Raw genomic sequence first — 21,386 nt, 5'->3', positions numbered from 1 at the left:
AGAAGAAAGTCCAGGGCTTTCTCGCCCGCTAGAGAGAGCGCCGAGCCGAACCAAACGAAACCAACAGCTCATCGGAGGACCCGAACCTGAGTTAACTAACGTCAGGAACACAACCAGCTTCGCCGCACCCCGTCACCGGCTCTGGAGGGCAGGTGGGTGCTCAGCCGCCCACATCCACACCATTGTTGGAATGGAACACAATCTTGAAATCTCGCATCCAGACAGGCAGGGAGTGGGGAGACAGCATGAAGCAATGAGGCGCACAGCAGCGAAGAGAGACAGGTCGGGACGCTCGGCGGAAGGCGGGCTCCGCTGGTGAGCAGAACAGGGGTGTGGATCGCAGGTGCTAAAAAGTTCTGACAATTAAAATGGCATTCGTCCCGTGGCTCACTTTGGGCCACGTCAGACTAAGTTGTATTATAGCAACTTTTCTGCCGAGAACAGACAGAAAACGGAATTAAATCACAAGCGGCTTCATGGCCATTGTAGAGCTACCAAGACAGCCAGGGAGAGGGGTCCACGCTACTAGAGAAGGGCAGTGTGGCCGTGAGCCTGACCTTCTGAGCGGCCGGTCTCCCTTTGAGGCATTTGTCCCTTTGCAAGCAGAGCAGGAAGACAGGGAAGTCAAGCGAAACACAGCAGCCACGGGGCTCAGGAGCCAAGCAAAGGGTTGAGAGACACACACCGGTGTCCAGGGCCCTGAAAGGCACACAGAACTTGAGCTGGGTTCACACAGAAAGGGGAACCGCACCTAAGCGAGACACAGCGAGACAGACTCTAGATGCTTCTCTTCCCCTCAAGGGATTTGCTGATTTGGAAGGGCTCTCTGAGCAGCGGAGAAGCTTAAAAATGCTTTGAGAAGTTCATCTTACTGGAGAAGACCACCACAGAGGAGGGGCTTGGAGACCTCCAGACTCCCCCACCGGCTTCCTTCCCAGGAGGAAGAATCAACTCGAAATGGAGCAGTCCTCACAAAGACTGAAACCCAGCTTCAAACGAGCTGGACACCAGATGGATAAAGACTGTTGACCTTCACTCTGTGTGCTGGAAGCAAAAGTCCATTCTCTCTGGAGGCGGGTCACACCCACTGAAAGCCACTGGAAGCTCCTAGCACGTGGGGCTCTGCACGTTCCTGCCCTCCGCCGTATCTCCAGCACCCAGCTCGGGGCCTGGCTCACAAAGAGTGCCCGGTAAATATTTATGGAGGGGATAGAGAAAGCACTTGGAGTACTTTGATTTAAAAGTGCTCTACAGGGGCGCCTGGGTGGCGCAGTCGGTTAAGCGTCCGACTTCAGCCAGGTCACGATCTCGCGGTCCGTGAGTTCGAGCCCCGCGTCGGGCTCTGGGCTGATGGCTCAGAGCCTGGAGCCTGTTTCCGATTCTGTGTCTCCCTCTCTCTCTGCCCCTCCCCCGTTCATGCTCTGTCTCTCTCTCTGTCCCAAAAATAAATAAACGTTGAAAAAAAAAATTAAAAAAAAAAAAAAGTGCTCTACGTAAATATTCTGGCACGATGGGGTAGGCGGTCTTGTGCCTGAAAGAGCCATATGTAGAACTAAGTAAGACGACTCACTCAGTTGGTTGGGTAGTCGTCGTAATCTTGTAGAACTTCCTTAAGTCACTTCACTGCAGATGCCAGAGGAAAAATATTTTTAAATAAAACTACATGTCGGCACATAACAAACTTGCTGAAAATCAAAGACGAAGACAAAAATCGCTAAGACAGAGAACGAAAAGACATGCTATCTTTAATGGAAGAAACAGTAATGGGCAAGAGAGAAGGGGCCCCAAGATACTGCCGGGGTGGCTGGCTTCTTCCGTTCGGGAGGGAAAGGAGAGTAGGTTGGGCACAGACACAGGGAGGTTAATTTTGGTATCAGGAGAATTAGGCAATTCTGAACAGATTCTTTTTTTCTTTTTTTCATATTTATTTTTGAGAGAGAGCACGGAGAGAGGGAGAGAGGATCTGAAGTGGCTCCCCAATGACGGCAGAGAGCCCGACGCGGGGCTCGTACCCACGAACCACGAAATCCTGACCTGAGCTGAAATTGGACGCTCAGCCGACAGAGCCACCCAGACCCATCTCCCCACACCCCCCCCCCTTTTTTTTTTTTTTAAGTAAAAAGGGATATTTGCTCAAAATCAGGAGGTAAAGCAGGGTGGAATATCTGAAAGAGTCTTGAAAAAAACTGGAGAAGGCATGAAATGGTCGATCTGAGTCGCTAACTGAGCTCCCCCGAGAAACACCTCGGGCCCAGGGGACAAAACAGGGCAGACCTGATCCCCGCACACTCACACCGGCCGTGAGGCCCGCCCTGTTGTGTGTGCAGCTGTTCAGGAACAGGTCCAGAGAGGGCTGCCCCTGGCTCACCCAGCTCGGTGCCCAGAGTGATAACGCACCCAGGAGGCGTTAGAATGACTCCTCCTTCATTTCGTAAGTACGTTCACGGAGGTCAAAGCCGGCTGGGACGCACCCAAAGGTTGCCCAGGAAATCAGAGGTAGGACTGGAAGTGGACTGGGGGGCCTAACTCCTTGGGCCACCAGCTTCTGGTAGGATCTCTGAGCAAGTCAGCCGCCGTGCCTGCTTCAGGAGGAAACGTGCAGCCTCAGATCGTGAGAAGACAGCAGAGCACATCCTCTGGTCAACCGCATCCCTGACAGAATTTAGGTCTTTGCCACTGTTGCCTCGGGAGGGCTTTCTGGTTCTCTTTCCCTTGCCAGCCAGAACGGGAGCGAAGAACAGCAGATGGAGTCCACCAAGAAGTCCGGGCCCAGAAGAGCAACTACGAGCTCAGCCTGACTTTTCCTGGAGCCATTAGCGCTGTTGGGCCTTGACAGGAAAGGAAATCTGAGCGAAAGCAAAGGAGAGCTACTCCGGCCGGGCAGGGAACATTCAGTGGTTTTCTCTGAAGGGCACACGTTATCTACCGTGACCTCGAGCAAGGCTCCATGCCCTCTTATTTTACCAAGTTAAGACGGGAGGGGTCAAGTGAAACCACAGCTACAGCTGACCCTTGAGCAACATGGGTTTGAACGAGGCAGATCTTTCCAGTAAGCACAGGACGTTACGACAGATGTGATTTCTCTTCCTTATGGTTTTCCTAACGTTTACCTTTCTCTAGTTTACAGTACGTTAAAAAATTTCTTTTTAATGTTTATTTTTGAGAAAGAGTGAGAGAGAGAGAGAGAGAGAACGAGCAGGGAAGGGCCAGAGAGAAAGGGAGACACAGAATCCGAAGCAGGCTCCAGGCTCTGAGCTGTCAGCACAGAGCCCGACGCGGGGCTCAAATCCACGGACTGTGAGATCATGACCTGAGCCGAAGTCAGACGTTTTAACTGACTGAGCCACCCAGGCGCCCTCTAGTTTACAGTAATTACACATATAACATCCAAAATAGGTGTCAGTTGACCATTTGTGTTATCAGTAAGGCTTCTGGTCAACCGTGGGCTATTAAGTTTTGGGGGAGTTGAAGGTTATACACTAATTCTCGACTGCACAGGGGGTCAATGCCCCTAAGGTTCACATTGTTGAAGAGCCAACTGTATACTCTAGAAAGGAAAAGTCCTGATCACCGAGAACACGCTGAGAGCATTACTGCAGAGCGGTCCAAATGGTGGCAATGAAGCCCAACAGGCTTTCGTTCAGCTCCTGGCCCTGACACTTAGTGGCTGTGTGATCTTGAACCATATTCGTAACCTCTCTAGTCTCAGTTTCCTCACGTGTAAAATGGGGATCTATTCCCCAAGACTGGGATGAGGCTCAATTAGTTAATGCGTCTAAAGAGACTCAGAGGGGCGCTTGGTGGCTCAGTTGCTCTCTCTCAAAAGTAAACATTAAATATATATATATATTAAAAAATAAATACATAAGGAGACTTAGAACCATCCCCACGCATAGTAAGTATAGAACATTCGTTACCATTTGGAAAATGCCAGACAATGTGGCTGCCCTTTGTAAGCAGGATAAATCATCCCCTTTTCTTTTCTCTTTTTTTCCTTCTTTATTATAAAACTATATCAAAAAGTACATATAATTGATATAGTTAAATAATAATTATGAAATGAACATCCATGTACCCACCACTCAGCTGGAGTAAAACAACATAACCAGGACGTCAGAAGTGCCCCGGGGCCCTACCTTTGTCCAGTGCCTCTTTGCTGTCCCTGAGTAAATGCTGTTTCGAAGTCTCCTGTTAATCATCCTCGTTTCTCTTTATGGTTTTAGTACAGATGTATTAGATCCCCCCAAACAATATATTGGTTAGTTTTGCCTGAGCTTGGAATTTATATAATTGGAATCCTACTGGGTACCTAGTCCTCTATAACTGACTTTCTCTTGGATACTCTGCTTTTTAAATTCATCCATGTGGCCGTTGTGGTTTGAGTTCATTCACTATCGCTTCCAAACAGTATTCCACTGTCACGCCTGCCAATCACAACACCTTCTGGCAGGAAAAGTGTAAGCTGTTTGAAAACACTGATATAAATGCATTCCTTTTTAGCTTTTTTTAAACATAAGTATAAACAAAATTAAAAACCAGACAGGAACTCTGGTAGGATTTGTTTTCCCGTGGGAATGCTAAAATGTTAACGTATTTCTTCACTCCACCAAGTTCTACTTCTGATAACTGAACTTACTTTTTTAATTTTTAAAAAATATTTATTTATTTTTGAGAGAGAGAGAGAGAGAGAGAGAGAGAGAGACAGAATACGAGCAGGGGAGGAGCAGAGAGAGAGGGAGACACAGAATCCAAAAACAGGCTCCAGGCTCTGAGCTGTCAGCACAGAGCCCAGCGCAGGCTCGAACCCATGAACCATGTGATCATGACCTGAGCCAAAGTTAGACGCTTAATGGACTGAGCCACCCAGGCACCCCTGAACTTATTTTTTTTTTAACAACTTATTTTTTTTCTCCCAAAATATTACATGTTTATAGGAAAAATACAGAAAACACACATGAGCCCCCAAAAAATGTTTAAGAAAAAAGCATAACCCCATCATTCCAGGGTCAAATTTGGGTATAATCCTCCCACTTGGTTTGCAAAGTCTATAGTAGAATCATGTTGCTTTTATAAAGATGTGCTACTATCATACTATTTTATAACCTTACATTTTCATTTGTCAGCATATATTTTCTATATTAATATTCTTCAACATTCTTTTTAATAGCTACAAAGTATTCCTCTGAATCGATATACCATAATTCATTTAACCATTGCCCTATTTTGAATATTTTGGTTGTTTCCAATTCTTCAAAATTAAAACAGTTATAAACAAGGCTCCCTGGACATCCATGTACACACATTTTGGGCAACGTTCATGATAATTTTTCAAGAATTTTCCTGTAACTGAATTGTTTGATTGAAGAGAACAGGCATCTTCAAGGCTTTTGATACACATAGGTAAATGCCCTCCCGCAGACCCCAGGAGTTTATAAAGATGCCTGCAGCTAGCTCCATACCCCTGCCAACATGGACCTGTATCACTTCTAAAATTTGCTGAAATGACCCTAAAGCAGAGCTTGCTTTCATTTTGCACTGATTTAACTACCTGGGAGGTTGAGTGTTTCCCCCTATTTACCGCCCCTTTGGCTTTCTCCTTTTGTAGTAAGTAGAGATTTGGTAAGCTTTATCCAAACTTCCTGGCTCTTAGCCTCAAGGTCTGTCAGGAGAACAGGCAACATCTCTGGGCAAGAAGCAATAATCAGTATTTGCTTTGTGGGAGTTTCGTTTCCTCAAACACTGCTTCAGCCTAAAGGAACAGGTTTAATCACATAATAGTTCAACTCCATGAGGAGAACTTGAAGGGCACACATCCGAGCCCACTAGAAGAAAGGACAAAGGGGAGCCCAGTTGAATTTGCGGTGTAGTTTGAAGGACAGAGCGAGACAAACACACTCACCCGCGTCTCCTTGCCACAGCATCATTTCCCAGCAGTCCGAGAGGTTTTCTAGGTGCGGGGCGGCCCCAGGCCAGTGCAGCTGAACCAGGGACTGAGGGCAGGAAACCTACTCCATCGGAGAGCCCAATGGAACCCCAGGGCTTTGACTCGTGCGGCTCTGGGTGTTGAGTCAGGGCTCAGCGGTTACCGTCTGACCTCAGTGAGCCGCCTTAACCTCTGGGAACCTGTCTTTCCATTTGTGAAATGGGACAATAGCATCCACCTGACCAGATGGTTGTGCGAACGATTGCCAGGGGAGACACCTGGCTCGGTCGTTAGCACACAGTAGGCTTTCAGGAAACCAGAGCTCCGGGTAGGAGTAACACGGTCATTCCGCACGTGTTTACCGAGTGCTGCTTCAGGGTCAGGCACTGCTTGGGCACGTGGGACTTACAGGAGACAATAAACAACAGATAAACCAATTACACAGCTATAGAAGGTGATAAGAATATGGGTAACAGAGAGAAGGTAAGGGCGATGGAGGGCAGGACAGGGCAGGGGGTAGACCCCGCCTACAATGTGACCTTGGAGCAAAGATTTAAAGGAAAGGAGTGAATGGGTGTGGTGCCACATGGGAGAGGGCAGAAATGCCCCCAGGGCAGGCTTGCATCTCACGTGTTCATCGACCAGTGCGGTTGTGTGGAACGAGCAAGGGGGCAGGTGGGGCGTGTGTGGGAAGTCGTGTGGAGCCTCGTGGACCACATGGGGTGGATCCTAGCTCATGTCCGTGCCTATGTGTTAGTTTCTGGTCACCCAAAGACATGATTCTGGCCCCTGGAGGAGCTTAGAGTTTAGTCTGTGGGACCCTGGGCAGTTCTGGGGAAGCCGCCCCTTGGACTCTCCCAGAAGGCTAGTGTCACCCTCAGGACCAGCCTTTTTAACAAAGCTCAAGCTATGGGGCGCCTGGGTGGCTCAGTCGGTTGAGCGTCCGACTTCGGCTCGGGTCACGATCTTGCGGTCCGTGGGTTCGAGCCCCGCGTCGGGCTCTGGGCTGATGGACCAGAGCCTGGAGCCTGCTTCCGATTCTGTGTCTCCCTCTCTCTCTGCCCCTCCCCCGTTCATGCTCTTTCTCTGTCTCAAAAATAAATAAATGTTAAAAAAAAAAATTTTAAAAAGCTCAAGCTAGCTGTCATCCTTCCATCAGCTGGAGTAGGGGCAAACCTTGCAGAGAATCTTGGAAAAGCTCTTCCTGTCTCAGACCCACCGCAGGGTTGAACCCAATGAGAGAATGTTCTGGAACCATCCTTGCCTATCTCACCCTCAGAGAAGCGTTTCCTCTGCTCTTCCACCTCGCTGAACTATTCTCCAGCACCTTCACCAGCTGTGAAGAAAGGGGCTAACCCACCCTCAGGCATAGCTTTCTGAGGCCTCCTGGCCCGGCTAGCCGAGGCTCTCACCACCTGAGTCTCTGGAACGAAAAGGCACCAAGAAGCAGAGGGCCAGGGCGCAGGGTCGTTTCTTCCCCGGGGGCAGGTGGTTACACCCCGCTGGGACTCGGAGGCTCCCGGGAAGAACTTGTGTGAACCGAGTTTGCTTTTCACTCCTGGTCCTTGACCAGTGTGGGTGTGCAGACCTGTCTGAGAACTGATGGAAACACGAACCTTCTTCCCAGGAAGCACACAGAGGCACACGACGCAACATTTGGGTAATTCCACGTTAGATCGTCCCAGGTGCCACTGAACGCACAATCACAGGACCCAGACCGGTGCTGTTCCACAGAACTAGAATGTGAGCCGAATCTGTCATTTAAAATTCTCCAGGGGCACCTGGGTGGCTCATTCAGTTAAGTGTCTGACCCTTGATCTCAGCTCAGGTCATCCTCTCATAGTTCGTGGGATCGAGCCCTGCGTCGGGCTCTGTGCCCACAGCCTGTTTGGGATTCTCTCTCTCTCTCTCTCTCTCTCTGTGCCCCTCCCCTGCCTGTTTGTGTGTGTGCTTTCTCTCTCTCAAAATAAATAAACTTAAAAAAATATTTAAAATTCCCTAGTGGCCTATTTTTTAAAAACAGGTGACATTAATTTTAATAATACAGGCATCCCTGGTTTTATTGCATTTCACAGATGTTGTGTGTTTCGCAAACTGAGGGTCTGTGGGAACCCTGTTTCCAGCCAGTCTATCACTGCCGTTCTAACCACGGCGTTTGTTCACTTCGTGCCTGTGTCACATTTTGGTAATTTTCACGATCTTTCGAACGGTTTCATTATTACTATATTTGTTATGGAGATCTGTGATCAATGATTACAACTCAAAGCTCAGAGGATGATGGGTAGCATTTTTTAGCAATAAAGTATTTTTTAATTAAGGCACGTACATCGGTTTTTTTAGACATAATGTCATTGCACACTGAAACCAACTAGGGTGTAGGGTGAACATAACTTTTATATGCACTGGAAACGAACATTCATTTGACTTTATTATGATCTTCACCTTACTGAGGTGGCCTGGAAGTGACAGTATCTAGGAGGTATGCCTGTACATTTTATTAATGTCATATATCCAAAATACTATCATTTCAACATATGTCAATATAAAAATTATTAATGACACCTTTTATATTTTTTCCTACTTAAGTCTTTAAAACCCAGTGTGTATTTTAATTATTTAGATATAATTGACAAAAAACATTATAATCAGGTCCTGGGCAGTGTGTATTTGATATACTCATTTCGGACTAGCCGTAATTCAAGTGCTCGACAGTCACATGTGACTAATGGCTACTGTAGTGGACAGCATGGCCCTTGACTGTTAAGAAATCCTTAACAAATGACATACTTTACTCAGGTTTGAAACTGCTAGAGCTCAAGCAGCGTTTCTCGAACCTCATGGTGCATATGAATCACCTGGGGCTCTTGTTAAATTGCAGATTCTGACCCAGTGGGTCTGGGATGGGGCCAGAGACTCTGATTTCTGGAAGGTCCCAGGTGGTGCCAGGGCTGCTGGCCCCACATTCTGAGTAGTGCGGGTATAGAGCAGTGGTTCCGAAAGAGGCAGGACCACTCAGTGAAGGGCTGGTTTGGGAGCTGCCAGCATTTAGCAGATTGAGTCTAGGATGTTACCTATTCAGTTACCTATTCAGGGTCTGGCCTGCTTTTGCCGTGACTTTGTAATGTTCTAGCAGATATTCATCTGATAGGATCTGATAGATAGGATGGGGGTAAGTGAATTGTTTTCTAAAGTGAGTATCGTTTTCCATAAAAACACAACCACCCCAATGCACAGAGAGGTTAAAGGACTTGCTCTGGGTCACACTATAGGAGCTGGAATGTGAACCAAGAAGGTGGTTTCTAGGAGCTGAGTTCTTTTTATTTTTTTAAGTTTATTTATTTTGAGAGAGAGAGAGCACGCAAGCAAGCATGAGCAGGGATGGGGCAGAGACAGAGAATCCCAAGCAGGTTCTGCACCGTCAGTGTGGAGCCCAACGTAGGGCTCGAACCCACAAGACGTGAGATTATGACCTGAGTTGAAATCAAGAGTCGGATCCTCAACTGACTGAGCCACCCAGATGGCCCTGGAAGCTGAGTTCATAACCACTATAATACACCATGGAATGAGTGCATTTTCATTCTCAAAACAATCCAGTGAAATAAAAAGAACAGGCTTGATACCCATTTCCTTCATGAGGACACTGAAGTTTGGAGAGTTTCTGCCATTGTCTAAGTTTTTTTTTTTTTTTTAATTTTTTTAACGTTTATTCATTATTGAGAGACAGAGAGACAGAGTATGAGCATGGGAGGGGCACAGAGAGGAGACGCAGAATCAGAAGCAGGCTCCAGGCTCCCGGCTGTCAGCACAGAGCCCGACATGGGGCTCGAACTCACAAACCGCGAGATCATGACCTGAGCCAAAGTCGGACACCCAACCGACTGAGCCACCCAGGAGCCCGTCTAAGATTATTTAATAAGGTAAAGAGCTATCACAGTGATCGAGGCCTCGTGACCTGTCACCCAAGGCTCTGTCACACCACATATCACAATTTGAGGCTAACGTAAGCATTCCGTCAGTGTTTTTGAAGCCACAAAAGAATGAATAAAAGGCTTGCCTATCAACAGAGCCAACCTTTAAAACATGTTGCAAAAGAAGAGCACAGTTGAAGGACTTAGGAAACTTGACTTCATGACTTCCTGCAGTAATCAGGACGGTGTGGTCTGGGCTAGAGCACAGAGATGAGAGGAACAGAGTGAAGAGTCCCAAAAAAGACCCACTCCTGCACGGTTACTTGATTTTCAACAAAGATACCAAAGTCAATGGGGAAATGAGAGTCGTTTTGTGAACAAAGGGGGCCGGAATAACTGGGTGTCCACGTGGAAAGAATGAACCTCAACCTATACTATTCACAAACATTAATGATCAGGGGCACAGACCTACACAGAACAATGAAATTTTGCTAAAGTTTCTAGAAGAGAACAAGAGAATGTCTTCATGACTCGTGGGTAGACAAGACACAGAAATAATTGTAAGAGAAATATTTGATACGTTGACCTCATTGAAAGTAAAAACTGCTCATCCAAATATGCCGTTATTTATTATTCATTGCTATCTGTGTGTATGAAAGAAAAACCATCAAAGTATATAGCCAGGTTTCCCCAGCTCCCAGTCTGAGTAAAATATTACCTCCAAGTTCTGTTGTCACGTTCCAGGTTATGCCACAAGACAACACTTCCCTCCTACCCCCGCCTACCAACCCCGTCCGACATCATGGCGACCGCCACACATCAGGTGGCCAGAGTGTTAGATGAGACTCACGTGTTTCAAGCCTCCTGAGAACAAAGTGCTGGGCGTTGGCCTGGATGAGACGTCCTCTTGCTTCGAAACAGGGTTAGTAAGGTGTTTGGGACTCTCTTGGTTGAGAGGTTTCAGAATATCTGGTGTGCTTGGCTTCTGGAAAAGGAAACACGAAATTAACAACAGTCTGTATCCTAGTGTGATTTTGTTCAAAGGTGGTGACTTCAGTGAGCAGAGCCTGCACCTCTGACCTGACAGCACTCATATGCAAACTTCTGGGTGCTGAGTAAGAGAGCACGCTTCCGTTTGAATAAATGCATACACACACACCCGCAGGGCCCCCGGGCAGGCATCAGCAAGCACTGGGATATTCATGAATGGTGGTGGGTGGGTCACTTATGGATTAGTAAGTCTTCAAGAAAAATCAAGTCCACATGTTGACCTTAATAGCGATCCCTGCATTTAATCACATGAAATACGATATTTAGCCTATCAGAGTTTTAGTTGTAATGTGCTCATTAAAAAAAAAGGGAAAAATTAAAATATGTCTCTAAGTTTTATAAAATAGTCAGTACCCCTTTTATCATGTATAGAGCTGTGCTTTCCAATGTGCTAGTCGCTAGCTACATGTGGCTATAGAAGTTTAAATTCTCATTGGTTAAAAGCAACTAAAATTAAAAAAATTTAACTCCTCAGTTGCACGAGACACATTTCAGGTGCCCAGCAGCCACATGTGGCCGTGATTAGAAACTTCTATTGGACAGGGCTAGCACAGAGCCAAAAACACAATGCCCAAGGTAGGAAACCTCTTCCTGGCTGAAAGTACAAAGTTTCTGAATCCAGACTTTACATTTTGATGCTGGAAGTGGAACTTGGAAATATAACAAATGTAACATTTGCATCATAGCTGTAATTCTCAGGAATGAAAGACTGAGAATATTAGGAAATACGTGGAAGAAATGATTAGTTCCCAATTACTGTTCATGCTCTCGATCCCCAGAACGCCAGCTCAGCTCCATCAGACATTTGTTAAGCGATCCTATCTTTGACCCACTGCTCTAAGTCCTGGGGCAGAAAGAGGGGGGCAGAGGAGAAGGGAGGGGGGAGAAGAGGCATCATCCGCTCTCCAGGGGCTCACCTGGCTGGTAGGAAACAGACCCACCACTGAAATGGAGGCACAAGCCAAGTCCATGGGAAAGAGGGGGTGGAGAGCTTATGCAGAAGGGGGTGTCAGGATGATCTTTAGCGGAAAGTAGGACCTGAGTGGGAGGTTCAAGGCTGGCTGTGGAGAGACTCAAAGGAGGGGCATCGTGAGTGGTGGGCCTATGCTGATGGTCAAGTACCGAGCATGTTCCTAGACTTGCTGATGACCCACGCAACCAAAGAGACTCAAGAGGCCAGATTCCTGCTGTGTCAGGCTTTCCAGAGAACAGGTAGCTTGGCGGAGGGGGGTCACCAAAGAGCCGGCCCAGGGGAGGAGACAGCCAGAAGAATTGCAGATCCAAGGGGAGGATTTCGGGCATGAAGGATGTTCAAAAAGGAGAAGAGTATGAGAAAAGGCTCACCTGAAATTAAAGAAATGGAGATTTTTAAAACTGGCCTATCAAATTAGCAAATATTAAAATAGAAAGTATAACATTTGGGGGCACCCGGGTGGCTCAGTCGGTTAAGCTGCCGACTTCAGCCCAGGTCATGATCTTGTGGTTCATGGGTTCGAGCCCGGCATTGGGCTCTGTGCTGACAGCTCAGAGCCTGGAGCCTGCTTCAGATTCTGTGTCTCCTTCTCTGTCCACCCCCCTCTCTCTCAAAAATAAATAAACATTTAAAAATATTTTTTAAAAAAAGTATAACATTTGGTGCCAGCAGGGGTGCTGAAAAGCGGGCTACTCCACCTCTGGTGGTCGGTAAACTGAGTCAACCACAGAGGAGGGCAATCTCGCAGCATGAATTAAAAGTCCTACGGGCGCCTGGGTGGCTCCCGTCATGATCTCACAGTTCATGAGTTCGAGCCCTGCATCAGGCTACACACTGACACTGGGGAACCTGCTTGGGATTCTCTCCGACCGCCCCCCCCCGCCCCCTGCTTGTGCTCTCTCTCAAAATATATAATCACTTTTTTAAAAAGCCCTAAAAAATAGCTGTAAAACAATGACAATATGTATGTATTGACAGGGAAGAAATTAAAATATAAAGTTAGAGATTCTTGAGAAAGCAAATAACAAAAGTGGATGTGCAGCACGGCATCGTGTTTGCAAAGTGAATGTACGCGTGTGCTCCAAGTGACTGGCCCGGCTCGGTGCTTGCTTGATTTTTCTCCTCTCCTGCCTCCTCCCCCTCCTCCTCCTCATCTGTGTTTTCTAAACTTTCACTAGTGTGTAGGCCTAGGTTTTATTATACATACAAGCAATAAAACCATTTTTGTAATTAAAGAAAAGAGTGGAATTCTGGTCAACTGTGTCAAAGGTGACAAAGTCATTGATGAGGGTGATGCTCAAATGGGCCAGCAGGCTTTTCAATCAGGGGTGCCTGGCGGCGCCCCAGGGAGCAGTGTCGCACTGGCACAGGGAACGGACTGCATGGAAGGTAGGAGTGAACAGGAGGGAGGGTGATGGGGGGCAAGGGCAGAGGACGTTTTTGTGGACTTGGGCTGAGACGAAGAAGTGGAAGGGATCCTTCAGAAGATGCTGTTTTTCTTTTTTAAGGGGGGGGGATCAGGGCTAACTTGCAGGTTGAGGAGAAACAGAAGCGGGGAAAGCGGTGAGCTGATGGAGCAGGTCCCAGAAGAGAGCGAGGAGGATGAACCCAGCCCCCAGGGGAGGGCTCCATCTCGGGAAGGAACGTCCATTCCTGAGGCAGGAGGAAAGGTGGCTGAAGATCCAGAGAAACTGAGCGGGAGGAAGTAGTCAGAGGGCTCTCCTACGGCAAGGCCTCTACCTTCTGACTGTGTCCGGGGCGGGGCGGGGGGGGAGGGGCCTTGGAGGACGTGGAAGATTCCATTTGGAACGGCCTGTAAGGCGGCAGTCGGAATGGGACAGAAAGAATAAAATGGGCTAAATATTAACATACAGCTTTGTAACACGTAGGCGTTCAATATATAACCACCTAATCCAGTTTTCTTTAAGGCAACATAGTTTTTAAATCATACAAAAAAAAAAAAAAAAAGTTGATGACAGGGGCGCCTGGGTGGCTCAGTCGGTTAAGTGTCCGACTCTTGATTTAGTCTCAGGCCATGATCTCACGGTTTGTGGGACTGAGCCCCACACCCAGCTCCACGCCTAGAGTATGGAGCCTGCTTGGGATTCTCTCTCTCTCTGTCTCTCTCTCTCTCTGCCCCTTCCCCCTTCCCTCTCACACAATAAATAAATAAACATTTTTTTTAAACTGATGACAGAAGTTTCCGAAAAGGGACAAAGAACTATCTTTATAAGAGCGATCATGTGGCATGTCAAATTCATAGCCAGGAAAAAAAAATTCATAGCCAGGGAAGACTGTTTCCAAATATGTTAGGATTCCGAAAAAACGTTAATGAAACATAAGTGCCGATATAAATATTTTGAAATCATTAGAAAAGCCGACACTGTTCTGAAGAACATCCCTATTTCGACTAAGGAATCGACGTGAACTTTGGCGTTCACCTCTTCCCTGGTAAATTCTGAAGGATCTAAATGACTCTGTCAGACTCAGTGCCCTGTGAAAGGGCATCGAGATTCAGATGGCAGCCTATCGACGACATTGAGAAAGGCATTTATTTCCCCTGTGATTTTTAATGTATTTCAGTAGCTATCTAGTTTGGGTCAGATTACAGAGAAAAATGGTCGCCCTGAATGAGGTCTACTCTGTACAGAGTTATTAAGTTTCATATTAGATGCTGAAAGATCAATAAACATTAGGCTCGATTTGATCAAATTATGGACTCCCTGGAACCATACAATTCATGCGTGTGGGATTGTTTGTTTTAGCTGATCTTAAATGGGAAAAGAGAGAGCTCCTGTTGCCCCCAAGCCTGCATCTGAGGGTCTCAGACAACCACCGGGGCTGGGCTCGGCCAACACTACGTGCTCTGAGCAACGTCCTGTCCCGGCCGAGAGGTAGGCCGCCTCTCCTGGGACCGTCAAGGGGGTCAACAGCCCTCAAGTCTAAGACCAAGTGTTTTCATCCTTGAACTCAATGCCATTGCCTCCCTTTTCTCTGGCTGCTCGGCCTTTACGTGTGGCCAGCAGGTGGGGGAAAGAAGGATGCAGAAACGCCATGCCCTGGGGGCGGATGCTTTCTTCAGATTTCACAGGACGTGGGAAAACTTCACATAAAGGGGCACCGAATGAAAGGAAGGGTTTCTTCCCCGCCTCCGTCCTTGTCCCACTCCTCGGAGACAGCCCCTCCCAACAGCTTCTCGTGTTTGCTTCCTGGTTAACAGGGTCTTTACGGCCAATATAGATCAGCCACACATTAATACGATGCACAATAAAATCCCACGGGGATGCACAGGAAGTCTCAAAGGACAGGGGAGAGAGTTCACCTCTTAAAGAATCCCGGCCCACACGGGTAAATGAGGGTCTTTACGGGAGCATTTCCAGAACGTGCGGTGCATGCTTAATGGTCAGAGAAGTGGCACAGAAGCCGTCCTGAGCCGTTTTCTCAGTTACCATCTCAGAGTCATCACGTGGTCCTAAGCAAGTTATCTCCTATTTCTGTGCCTCAGTCTAGCCACCTGCAAAGTGGGCACTGACACCCCCTGCCTCCAAAGGGCACCACGTGGTGTGCTTAAGGTTGGCAGAATGCTCCGAGGCGTTCTGATGGAAATGTGTCAGTTTTATGAGCTCACCAACGAGGGCATGTGTAATTGCAGTCTGACAAACGTCCTATTTAAAGATGTACTCTTTATATGTCAACCCTGTGATTATTTAGCATTTATAGATCATGCCATGATTGCTGAGTACTTTATAAACATTTGGCTACATTGCTCCAAAACAGCCATATCCTCAAGGAAGGTGGGGAGACAGAATGCCTGCAAAAAGTAGAAAGCGTGTCGCTTCAAGAGCATGGCAGTCAACTGGAAGCAAGTGGCAGAACGTCCAGATGGTGGCGGCTGTCTCGCCATGGCCTCCCCTGCTCCTCCTCGCTTCGACCCTCAAGCTCCCTTGTCCCATCAGACAACCCTGCAATTTACCCAGCAGGCTCGTTCCCCATGCACATGCAGTAGGGGAGGCCAGAAACTAAGCCTGGGAAACCTGGGATGCCCTATCACGTGGCACAGGCATCGGAAGCAGAAACATGCCGTCCACAAACCCTGTTGGCATCTTTTCCCGCAGGCGTCACAGGTGTGGTGTCTGGAACAGACTCTGCCTCGCCCTGACACTTCCGACCACATTACCCCCTTGGTCATCTCTTTCCCCTTTGCCCCTCATCTTTCATAGGGACAGTGATAGCCCAGACCTCACAGGGTTGCTGTAAGGATTTAGTATCTATAAGGGCTTTACACGAAGAACAGTGCCTGGTAACCTTAGTGAGTGTTAGCATCCGAGGGGCTCCATCCAAGGATTTGGGCCCTCATTTGTCGTCCTTATGTGGGGCATATAACGAGGAAGTTACAAGTTTAGGATTCAGAACCTACAAACCTGGACTCTACTCCCGGCTCCACACTGTATTAGTTACGTGACATTACACAGGTTGGTTACCCTCTCGCTGAAACTCAGATCCTGGATCTTCATCATGGGAGTGACAATATCCGCCTCAGCATTTCTGCAAGAACTAAACGTGGCTAGTACGTAATAACCACCACTGTGCCTGAAACATAGTGGTTCCTAAATGCACGTGAACCTCTCCTCCGTCTGTTGACTCAGGGATGGTGTCTGGAACGGTGTTTGTGTAGACCCTGGGGAGCCAACAGGAACGAACGCTTGTTGGCCCTTCGGTGCCTCAAAGGCCTTCCAAATGCATCTCACACACTCTAGACGCCTCCTCCTAAATCTAGCGAGGTCCCAGGGGCCAGGAGCCGCAACCCGCTCACCCAAGAGCTCCTCAGAAACTCACTGGAGATGCCACATCTCACACCTGCCCCAGATCTACTGAGTCAGACTCTGCATGTCAACAACATTCCCAAGTGACTCACACACACACACACACACACTGAGAACAGCTGCTCCAGAATTCAGCCTCCAAGCCAAGACCGCCCACCGCTTTCGGGTTATGTAACCGCGGGCACTGACATCATCTCTCTAAGCCTCAGTTTCCCTAAATGGACAACAGGGCCAAATGCAATACATAGTTCACGAGGTAGTGTGAGGATAAAATGAGATGGCCCGGGTAAAGCCCTGAGTGGAGTCTGGCACATAATTAGGAAGACCGGCAATTTAGATAGTATATGTAGATGGCTTAGGTAGCAATTTAGATACCATATTATCTCGGGGATCTTTATAAGCAGCCTGTGCCTTTGGGCGGAACAGGTATCATCACCTTCATTTTCACCAAGGGCATAGTGACGTTCCGGGAGTTGACGTGACGTGCCCAAGGCAGAGGGTCGTGGATGGAGGCAGAATTTGAAACCTCGAGAGTGGGTGTCTGGAAGTTCCAGCAGGAGGGTGGGGCTAACCTCATCTCCTTGCCTAAAGGAATCTGTCTGGGGACATCCCGAGCGGAGCCCACAGTGGCAGAGAAGGGACGCCTGTCCTATCCAGCACAGTCCTGTTGACCAGGTGATGGCATCTGCCCTAGCCAGGTCACCTCCGCTGGACTAGAACCTAGGTGTCCTGACTGTAAAGTCATTTTCTCTCCTGTCCCAGTGCATCTGCTTCAGACTTGGTTAATCCTGGTGGAAAGCCAGAGTAATTATTTCCTTAAAAGCCTTTATTAGGTGAGCTCTCTCTCTTGTGGTTTAGATACCGGGAGGGAGCCTCCCTGGTGACTGCCCTCGGTCAGGCGGCACGTAGGTTTTTAGTGGGTTTCTATCAGACTCGAACTGGAGGTTGTTGGAAACAAGAAGGCCTCTTGACCCTCCATGAGGTATTCGGACCCCAGGAGTAACATGGCACATCTCAGCCCTGCAGGGGGCCACTCTGCCTTTGGTGTGGCCTTGAGACCAGCAAGGCGTTCCCGTGGACACCTGGGACCCCAGGGGCTCAGAATTAGGCTGAAGCTTTTCCCTGCTCTGAACTATTTTCCAAATCGACCCTGGAATTTGACCTTCATTTGGCCAGGCCTCCCCAATAGAGAAAGGTTTATAATTATGTTTTCTTCAGACTGCTTAGTGTCGTGCAATAAAAGAAAAGGAAAACGAAATCTATAGAGAAAATGGACTAGAAGTAGCTCTGGTGGCGGCCCGGCGGCCTCAGGGAATACCCTGGTGGTGACGTTGATGGCAGTGTCAGACTGGCTCCTCCTCTCCGTCCGGCTAGCACACTGCCTGGGACCCGTGGCTAGGAGTTGCTTGTCAGAGGTCATGTCATTCTGGGACTTGGAAAGCTCTAGAAAACAAATACAAGGGATGACAGGTGGGAGCACACAGCTTTGACAGACTCGTGGGGCCCTCCTCTGAGATGCCCTGCAACCACACCCCCGAGGAGCCTCAAGGTCTCTGAGGCCAGGCTCACAGCGTGGGGACGACGGCTCTGAGCTCTGGGCTCAGGGGGAGCCACCCCCAGAAGCCACATGCTGGACGCAGGGCACACGGCGCCCTGCACAGGACAGAGGAGCCAGAGTCCCAGAAGGTGACAGTGTGGCCACGTGCCTCTGTAGGCAGACAGCCATCGTCAGGGCGAGAGTGAAAGGAAGGACTTCCAGCCAGCTTACTCTGTATCCCGGGCCACCCGTCATAAGCACGCAGTTGTCCAAACACGAAAAAGGCAGCCTAACAAACCAGCCAGCTTTTTTAGGGCTCCTCACAAAGATTTATAAGTAAATACCATCTCTTGGGACACTTTGAAGAGAGGTAGAAGATTCAGGGTACGCTTATAACTATTTTAATAGACAAAGCCTGAAAATGCACCTTCCCCCTCCCCCACCAGCCTACCAGTGGTCCAGAAGAGATGAATAAAGTGGGAAGGAAGGAATGCACACAAAGAAGTGAGACAGCCACCTCAAAGGTGATTTTGTTTTTCAAAAATGTCTTCCCTTTTCCATGGGGTCCTTGTTTCTCTCAAAGATGACCTTGAAGCCATCTTTAGAGTGGAATTCTCTGATGGCTGTCATGTGGCTCACAAATGCCATCTCAAATTTTCTAGTTGCCACATTTAACACAGAGGTAAGGGGTGCCTGGGTGGCTCAGTCTGTTAAGTGGCTGACTCTTGATTTTGGCTGAGGCCATGATCTCATGGTTAGTGAGATCCAGTCCCATGTTGGGCTCCAGTCCACCCTGGCAGCTCGGAGCCTGCTTGGGATTCTCTCTCTCCCTCTCTGTCTCCCCCTCCCTCTCCCCCCCACCTCTTTCTCAAAATAAACAAATAAACATAAAAAGAGGTAAAATTAATTTTAACACTATTTTTCATTTACCACAATATATCTAAAATACTGTTAAAATATATGATCAATATTAAAATCAATGACATTATTTACTGGGTAATTGACATACAGTCCTTACTCGTTTCCGGTGCACATTACAAAATGATCACCACATCAAGTGTAGTTACCATCCATCACCAGGTAAGACTGTTCCAATATTACTATCAATATTCCCTATGCTGTGTGATTAATTAGCTTTTTAATTTCGCTTTTTGAAATACTAGGTTTCCAGAACCTGGTGTGCATTTTACTCTCCCCCTCCCCGCCCCGCCCCCCCCCCCGCGCCACTCTTCAAGAGCCACCTGTGGTTAGCGTCTTGGGCGGCCCAGCTCCAGGGTGTAAATAATCCTCACTTGCTGCTCTTTGTTAGGTATCCCTGCATGTACTGCCGAGGGTACATCTGCAGAGTGTCTCTTTTCTCCGGAGGAGAAGCTCGCCTGCCCCCCCAAACCCCAGGGCATTCTCCTTCCCACCAGGATGTGCGGGACCTCTCCTCTCTGAGAGCGCCGCTGTCCACACTGGCCGCGCGTCTACCCTCCGGAAACCGTGGGGCAACTTTCTGCTCCTGGAAGTGAGCGAGGTCCCGGCACACCAGGCCCTCCAGGTGGGCAGTGAACCTGGGCTCCTCATACAGCTAAATTCTAGCCCAGCTATGAAGGGGGTGAGGCCCTCGGGGCAGGGGGAGGGGGTGTCCCCTCACCACCATCTGTTTGGCATTCACCCCAAAGCCTGTGCCTTCATCTGGTCCATTTATGTCCACAGACGAGGCAGGTGGGGGTGTCTCCTAAGTATCCAGCTTCTAACAAGTAGGCTTGTGATCAGCATCATCGGGTGAAAAGGAAAAGTAACAGCGAGAAGCACAGAATGGTCCTAAAATGAAAATCAACGATTTGCTCCTCCCCTTCTGAGCAGGGGTGGGGAGGGGGGGGGCTATAGTGCTGGAATCTCCTAGACATGCAAAGATAATAAAAAGGGCTGGAAATCGCTTTCTTCCAACTGGATCGGCTTCACAGGGCAACACGGGCCGCCAGAGGTCGTAGCTCTGGGGCAGCTTCCTAAACTCTTGAGGCTAAGGCCCCCTCCAGCCATCCCCCCAGACCCCAGGCACCCTCAGAATGAGGCCATCCTCTGTACCCACTTCTGTAGGAAACACACAGCAAAAAGGATCAAGAGGGACCTGTGCACGACAGCTCAGGACCTGAAGAACCAGGAATCAGCCCCACCCCTGCTACGTGCCCTGAGGCAGAGACAGGGTGAAGGGTGTAGAGCCTGTGCCCTGCCCCGTGGAAGCAGCGGGGAGCACCTGAGAGAGGCCCCCCCCCACCCCCCGGGCAGACCGTCCTCTGGGGGGGGGGGCCCAGAAAGCTGGGTGTTTCCACCCCTGCCTCTGGGCTGAGGTCCTGGCGTCCCATGAAGCACCAGTGTCTGAACAAGCAGGGAGGGGACCTGGGGGGGGGGGGGGTGCTTCAGTCCATATGCCATGGCAGAGACAGGATGCTGCTTTGCTCTTTTGAATCCCCCCTGCCACCCCCTGCCACCGGGGATTAGCCCCAGCTGTCCACCTGGGTCTGCTGCTCTATACTGATGCCACCTCCATAACACTCGAGGTATTGACACGGCAAGTCTCCAACATGTGAGCAAGGGTACAGGCGAGGCTATGGGTACGAAAGCACGCTCCAATGTACCCGTGCGTGGGTCCCAGCGTGTGTAGGAGGGCGAGTGGGACACGGGACAAGATGAAACGTGCGTCCTGCCTCTCTGGGCGTCTGGCTGAGGGATTACCAGGCCAGAGTTAACGCTGAGACATGATTCCAAAATACAGTGGTGGGAGGGAGTTCACATAAGCCGCATGGATTTGGGTAGAGGCCGTGCTTCTAGAAAGAGACGCTGAGAAGTTTCGACAAGAGCGGCGTCAGCAGGAACGGGGCCAGCCGCTCAGAGTTCAGGCCGCCGTTCCAGTTGGAAACCCGCGTCCAAGGCTGGTGCGCACGGAGGGCGGATGTGGTCTGCAGCCGGGCAGACTAACGGGGTGGTTTTAAACCTCCGAGCTCTATTAGCAAACAGGTGGCATGAGATTTGGCTGCTTCCCCCTTCTGAAGCAGAGGGGGACAGACGGTCTCACGAGAGGGTCACTTCCCTGTTTATCTAAAAAGGGTGCTTTCAGTTGTCACGATACGGCTCGGAAGGGCTCGTGGGGGAACTCAGAGGACTAATTAAAATCAAATAATAAGAC

At 48.9% G+C, this 21,386-nt stretch overlaps 1 protein-coding gene and 1 long non-coding RNA gene across 9 annotated transcripts in view; one reads left to right on the top strand and one right to left on the bottom strand.

Moving 5' to 3' along the window:
- The window catches only part of SYTL3 (synaptotagmin like 3), a 94,226-nt gene that overhangs the window by 16,219 nt on the left and 56,621 nt on the right, over positions 1 to 21,386 (bottom strand). For 6 of the 8 annotated variants that reach the window (XM_045500176.1, XM_045500179.1, XM_045500178.1 and 3 more), the window contains 2 exons: positions 17,996 to 18,120; positions 10,682 to 10,816 (listed from right to left, as the gene is read on the bottom strand). In XM_045500176.1, the coding sequence (XP_045356132.1) occupies positions 10,682 to 10,816; positions 17,996 to 18,120 (260 nt within the window). The remainder of the gene's footprint in view (positions 1 to 10,681; positions 10,817 to 17,995; positions 18,121 to 21,386) is intronic. The other 2 variants (XM_045500181.1, XM_045500182.1) reach the window with 1 other exon arrangement.
- Positions 1 to 21,386, top strand: part of LOC123609239 — a 31,487-nt gene that overhangs the window by 6,384 nt on the left and 3,717 nt on the right. The gene's annotated exons all lie outside the window — the stretch shown is intronic.

This window comes from Leopardus geoffroyi, chromosome B2 (genome assembly GCF_018350155.1).
Source record: "Leopardus geoffroyi isolate Oge1 chromosome B2, O.geoffroyi_Oge1_pat1.0, whole genome shotgun sequence".
NCBI classification, from domain to species: domain Eukaryota; kingdom Metazoa; phylum Chordata; class Mammalia; order Carnivora; family Felidae; genus Leopardus; species Leopardus geoffroyi.
Note: the sequence above shows the minus strand (reverse complement) of the source record. Positions and strands in the feature narration are given on the sequence as shown.